General features: G+C 46.6%; 1 protein-coding gene across 8 annotated transcripts in view; it reads right to left on the reverse strand.

The window, feature by feature from the left end:
- Window positions 1–551: 551 nt before the first annotated feature.
- Window positions 552–6,401, reverse strand: part of LOC110525302 (multiple C2 and transmembrane domain-containing protein 1) — a 246,940-nt gene continuing 241,090 nt past the window's right edge. For all 8 annotated transcript variants that reach the window (XM_090237030.1, XM_036979436.2, XM_036979435.2 and 5 more), the window contains one exon: window positions 552–794. In XM_090237030.1, the coding sequence (XP_090093156.1) occupies window positions 723–794 (72 nt within the window). In that variant the 3' untranslated portion in view covers window positions 552–722. The remainder of the gene's footprint in view (window positions 795–6,401) is intronic.

The raw sequence follows: 6,401 nt of genomic DNA on the forward strand, positions 1-6,401 counted from the left end.
GTGTAGATCAGTGATACAACATCTCAATTGATTCAATTTTAAATGAAGGTTCTAAAAAAACTAAATGTGTAAAAAGTCAAAGAGAGTGAATACTTTCTGAAGGCACTGAGTATTGTGATAATATCGTATTGTGATATTATCGTATTGTGATAATATCGTATTGTGATAATATCGTATTGTGATATTATCGTATTGTGATAATATCGTATTGTGATAATATCGTAATTGTGATAATATCGTATTGTGAATATCGTATTGTGATAATATCGCATTGTGATACGGATAATATCGTATTGTGAGGTCCCTGGCAATTCCCAGCCATAGTAAGTAGCTTTGGGATGGTTCAATTATATGTTCCTAATGGGGTTATTATGGAGAAATCTCTGAATGAACTCATAACTGTGATACTCATAGTTGAACATTACGAGGACGGCATGACATGGACATCTGTCAGACGGGTTCAGTAAACACCTGGGTCTGAAATAGTCTGCTATTTCATCCAAACTCATCTCTTTGTTGTCTCTTTGTAATAATTACACTTCGAGGGCCTGTACATGTATATATATATATTTTTTAAGTCAGTAGAAGAGAGAGAGACAGAGAGAAAGAGAGAGACGGAGAGAGAGAGAGGGAGAGTGTTGAGCTGGTTCAAACCAGTGTTTCTCTGCTTCTTGGCGTTGGACGGGTGAGGGAGGGAAGATTCAGTGGGCGGGCAAAGCCAGTTATCCCGGGTTGTTTTTCCTTCTTTTATTTGGACTATGACTGGGATCCACTTTCAGCTCTCGGTACTGCACCTGTTAAAACATACACACACACACACACACACACAAAGGGAGGGAGAGAGAGAGCGGGCGGTCAGGTGGGGAAAGCAAAGGATGCTGGGGTGGATAGAGTCAGTGAGACCCCTAGGAAGGCTCAGTGTGTCCATTCGTCCGTCCGTCAAGCTGTGTGGAACAGTGGCCTGGGGGAAGGAATCACACAAACAAACAGAGCAAGGCAAGGGTTCATGGGAAAGCTTGGAGAGAGAACAGAGCCATGGAGGCTATACAGGAAACACAGGTTAACCCTTAACAAGCCGTGGCTAGGGCTCCAGCCGCATTGTAGCAGTGTGTTGTGTTGCTCCATCTATGAAACACTGTGATATGCAATGCAAACTGTATTACCATGCCTAGGCTTGAAATCCATTACGTTTACAAGTCTGATGAAGAACAAAGTCAGATTGAGGCCAACTACACACAACCTCCATTAAAATAAAAACAATTAATGATTTCCTCCTTATGCTGTGTTCTCTAACAGAATAAGGGGCCAGACAGTCGTAACACACCTATCTCTGAATCACACTAACCACGTTAATATCACACACAGACAAAGTCAAAATTATAAATTAGTTGCTAATGGCAGCCTGCAGTACCTCGGTTGGCCTTCAATCAGAAGGAGCAGCACTGAGCTAGCATCCAATGTCACTTCATAGAATAGCTCAAAGTGCCCATGCGATCCAAAAACTCTTCCATGTAGCAAGATGATGAGATGCTGAAATTATACTTTCTTATCTTCAAATGCACCAATGAGCATTCTCAGAGGAAACAATGGGGTGACATCATCGATGGCTTAGTCCATATTACTTCTACAGTCTATGGTCATGGTGTGGTCAAAAATACTTGTAGTCAGAAAGGCCATGTTAGACATTTGCTCCCATGCACATATTCTCCATCCATGATGTAGACTTCATGTTAATCCCCTTTCCCTTTCTCTCTTCCCTACTCCATCTCTCCCTCACTCACTCTCCTCTCAGAGTTGGCTGTAGCGGGCTGGCTGAAAGCGGCCCTTTATTCCAGGCATTGTGTAACCTTTTCTCTCAAAACCACCATAATTAACAGACAGTGGAAAGATGAGTGACTTCATGAGCAACGGATCCACGAACCACGGCGAGAGAGTATCTGTCACTCATGGACCACGAACCACATCCAGTATGAACCAGCCTGAATGTTCTGGGGGCTCCAGAGATGACTTAACCTGGCAGAGGACAGAGAGGAGGAAGGGAGAGGGGGCAGGAGAAGGAGAAGGAGAGGAGGGAGGGAGAGTGGGAAGGGGAGGGAGAAGGACAGGAGGGAGAGGGGGAAGGAGATTAAGGAGGGAGGGAGAGGGGGAAGGAGAGGAGGCAGGGAGCGGGGGAGGGCTGGGGACCAGGGATAAATGTTTGTTGACCTGGCTGAGGCTTTTATCATGGTGTAACCAAACCAGTACAGATTCTACAATACACAGAGAGAGAGAGAGAGAGAGAGATGGGGTCATTTATTTACCATGTTTTATTGCAACTCAATATCAGGAAGGTGTTCCTAATGTTTGGTATCCTCAGTGTTTGCCGAGGAGGACAGGGAGCCAGTGGGGGTTTCTGCAGAACATTCTCTTTCATCCAGAGAAAGGATAATGTACTAGGTAATGGGTGTTCAAGCATCACATCCTAGTAGCTTAGCCTCAAAAACCAAATGCTGTCACTCTATTAGCCCCTCACTCACAGAGACACAGTCCCGCAAGACACTGAGAGACACACACCCTCTCGGTATCACTGAAAGCCTGAAGTACATTACACTCCACACTGACTGACACCCTGTAAGATTTGCCAGACAAGTGACTGACATCCTCTAAGAGTTCCCCTTCTCCAGTGTGGTCGCTCTGTTCGCTGCGGCCGGAACACAAGAATCTCTCATCATGGCCGTCTGAGAGCTAGCTAGCTGCTTTCCCATTTGTCTCCTGCTGCTTAACAGTGCCACTTCAACAGGCAGTGTCTAACCCTTAATCTGTCACACAAAACATCTCAGACACATCAGCCTGTCAGTGCATAAACCCCCTCCAGTCAACCACACACTGTCTGTATGCTATTTCAACTCCCCTACACAGCAGTCACCACCAATGTTCCATAAAGGGATCGGTGACTGGAGTCCATATGTTCCTCCTCTTCTTATCACTAACAGCACCAGGTGGGGCTGATTCAGAGCTACAATGTCCACGGCCTACAAGAAAAATATCTTTCAAAACATAGGATCAATTTACAGCTGAACAAATAAGGACAGGGTGAGAGAGTGGAGGAGCTAGAGGACCTGGTTCTGTACATATGTACTGGTCCTGGTGATGATGAGCACAGACCCAGGGGGAGAGGGAGAGAGACGGGGGAAGAGAAGGATTCCGGCCACAAAACAGTGGGGTGATGACAGATACTGTTTTCATATGGGTTGGGATCCTTTTCTAGTCTGGCCAACTAAAGCAGCCACTGGAGCAGAAGCCCAGGGGACCCAGGTTTTTATATGCGCCCGTCCCATCTGTGCTGCTCCTGGGATGAACGGCTGCACTGTGTCAGTCAGGCTTTCATTATGGGAGCTTAGGGGGCCGTGGCAGAGCTGGTGGGATGCCACTGTCCGTCGAGTGAGGCTGAGATCATGCCATGTCCATGAGTGATGGAGTGAATGGGTTCATGAATGATTGAGTGAGTGAGTGAGTGAGTGAGCGAGTGAGCGAGTGAGTAAGTGAATGCACATCTGGGCATGGGACAGGTTCACTTTAAATAAGTGCTTTGCCAGGAGACATTTGGGTCACTTTCTGGAGCACAGAAACAACCCTGATCTGAGTTTTGTTGTTTGTATACTGTTGGCCATCAATCCACTGTCATACAACATTGGATATATATTTCAATGTTGGATATATATGGAGATATATTTCAAAAGCAAAGCAGAGAGTGAGGGTAAAGCCGACAACACATCCCAAGCAGGACATTGTAGTATCACTGCCTGTTAAATCAAATCAAATCAGAATGTATGTCACATGCTTCGTAAACAACAGGTGTAGACTAACAGTGAAATGCTTGATTCCGGGTCCTTTTCCAACAATGCAGAGTTAAGATAAAGATACAAAAACATAGAAATAGTGACACAAGAAAAAAATACACAGGTTATTTATATACTGTATGGGGAGTACCAGATGGGAGTCAATGTGCAGGGGGACGAGGTAATTGAGGTAGATACATACATATAGTGATGGGTAAAGTGACTTGGCAAACAGGATATATAATAGACAGTAGCAGCAGCATATGTGGTGAGTGTGAATGTGTGTTTGAGTGTGTGTGACTGTGTGTGGCGTCAGCATGCATGTGTGCGCGTGCTATGTGGGTCTGGGCGTATGTAGTGTGTGTGTTGGGATGTCAGTGTGTGTGCATAGAGTCAAGGCACGAGAGTTAGCTCAAAAAAGGGTCAAGGCAGGTAGTAATTTAATTAGCTATTTAGCAGTCTTATTTTGTAGTCATGGCATTGGGGTAGAAGCGGTTCAGGGTCCTGATGGTTCCAGACTTGCTGCACTGTTACCGCTTGCTGTGCGGTAGCAGAGAGAACAGTCTATGACTTGGGTGGCTGGAGTATTTGACAATTTGTTGGGCCTTTCACTGACACCGTCTGGTGTGAAGGTCTTGGATGGCAGGGAGCTCGGCCCCAGTGATGTACTGAGCCAGTCTCACTACCCTCTTTAGCACCTTGTGGTCGGATGCCAAACAGTTGCCATACCAAGTGGTGATGCAGCCAGTTAACATGCTCTCAATGGTGCACAGGTAGAACTTCTGGAGGATCTGAGGGTCAATCCAAATCTCTTCAGCCTCCTGAGAGGGAAGAGACGCTGACGTGCCCTCATCACAACTGTGTGGGTGTGTGTGGACCATGTTAAATCCTTAGTGATGTGGACACAGAGGAACTTGAAGCTCTCGACCCGCTCCACTACAGCTCGATCGATGTGGATGTAGTCCACAATCAGCTCCTTTGTCTTGTTGACGTTGAGGGAGAGGATGTTGTCTCTGATTTCCTCCCTATAGGCTGCCTCATTGTCGTTTGTGATTCATCCTACCACCGTTGTTGTGTTGGAGTCGTGCACTGCCACGCAGTCGTGGGTGAACAGGGAGTACAGGAGGAGACTAAAGCATGCACCCCTGAGGGGCCACAGTGTTGAGGGTCAGCGTGGCAGATGTGTTGTTGCCTACCCTTACCACCTGGGGCTGCCAGTCAGGAAGGTCCAGGATCTAGTTGCAGAGGGAGGTGTTCAGTCCCAGGGTCCTGAGCTTAGTGATACATTTGGAGGACACTGTGATGTTGAATGCTGAGCTGATGTCAATGAATAGCATTCTCACATAGGTATTCCTTTTGTCCAGGTGGGTGAGGGTAGTTTGGAGTGCAATAGAGATTGCATCATCTCTGGATCTGTTGGGGAGGTATACAAATTGGAGTGGGTGCAGTGTGTCTGGGATGATGGTGTTTATGTGAGCCATGACCAGCTTTTCAAAGCACTTCATGGCTATGAAGTCAAACGCCTACAATTCCCCCAAAAAGTTTGCAATTTGGGACTGTCTGTTGCTATTCAAATCAAAATCCTTCTGGGGAACTAAACAAACAAAAGTTTGCATGTCAGGAAAAACTAGTTTTCAGAAGAAAAGGAGGGAACCAGATAGAACAAAAGAAAGAGGAGAGAGAGAGGTCTCTCAGAAGAGCTGCAAGAGAGAGACACGTCACACGTTCCATTCCTCCTTCCGGGTGACAGGCCTGCCGTCAGCTCTTGCGGCTCCGCTCGTTCGTGTTCACGCTCACCCTTCCTAATAAAGCTACGCCGCCCCGCATACGAAAACATGGCGAGCTAGTTAAAGTCAAAAAAGAGAGAGAGGGAGAGAGAAGGGTAGCAATTTGCTTTGAAAAGAATTGTAGAGCACAAAGATAACATCTATGGGAGACAGTGGGTAAAAGACCTGGCGTTGCTCAAAGGCTTCTCCACCCTCGCTCCTCTCCTCTCCTCTCCTCGCCACCTTCCCCATGTTGACAGTTGAACTACAAAACAACCTTTGAAGTGTGCACTGCGGAGGGGGCGCCGCATATTCCAGAGAGCGTTTCGTTTAGCAGTGTCAGGCGGCGGCGGGCGGCGTCCCGGGACCCGGTGTTCCACATGGCTCTCTCTCTTTCTCACTGTCGCCCTGCCATTAAGTGAGAGGATTCCAGTTTGAAGGCACTTGGGCGGGCGGGTAGCGGAGCAGGAAAAGGCAAATATAAATAAGTCAATGAGAAGAGACAGAGAGACATCGTTTTAATGATACTACCCTATGATGTTTCTACTGGGGGAGAAAAGTAGCTGCAGGCTTCATCTTTTGTGATGCCTATAACCTAGCATTATGGGTATTAAACGGTGCCAAAAAACAACAGCTAGCGCACCGACACCCACAGACAGGGGATTCAGCAGCACTCAGGTCTACTTTTCACAGAGAATAAGCATGTCAAGGTGAAAGCAAGGCAAACAGACAAAAAGAACACAGAGGAAAGTTTTCCCAACAAGTTTGCAGGCTGCTAAGTGGAGACTAATTGCTTGCTCAATGTAAAAGGTTTAAA

This window comes from Oncorhynchus mykiss, chromosome 6, assembly GCF_057628025.1.
Source record: "Oncorhynchus mykiss isolate SJ-2025 chromosome 6, ASM5762802v1, whole genome shotgun sequence".
Taxonomy (NCBI): Eukaryota; Metazoa; Chordata; class Actinopteri; order Salmoniformes; family Salmonidae; genus Oncorhynchus; species Oncorhynchus mykiss.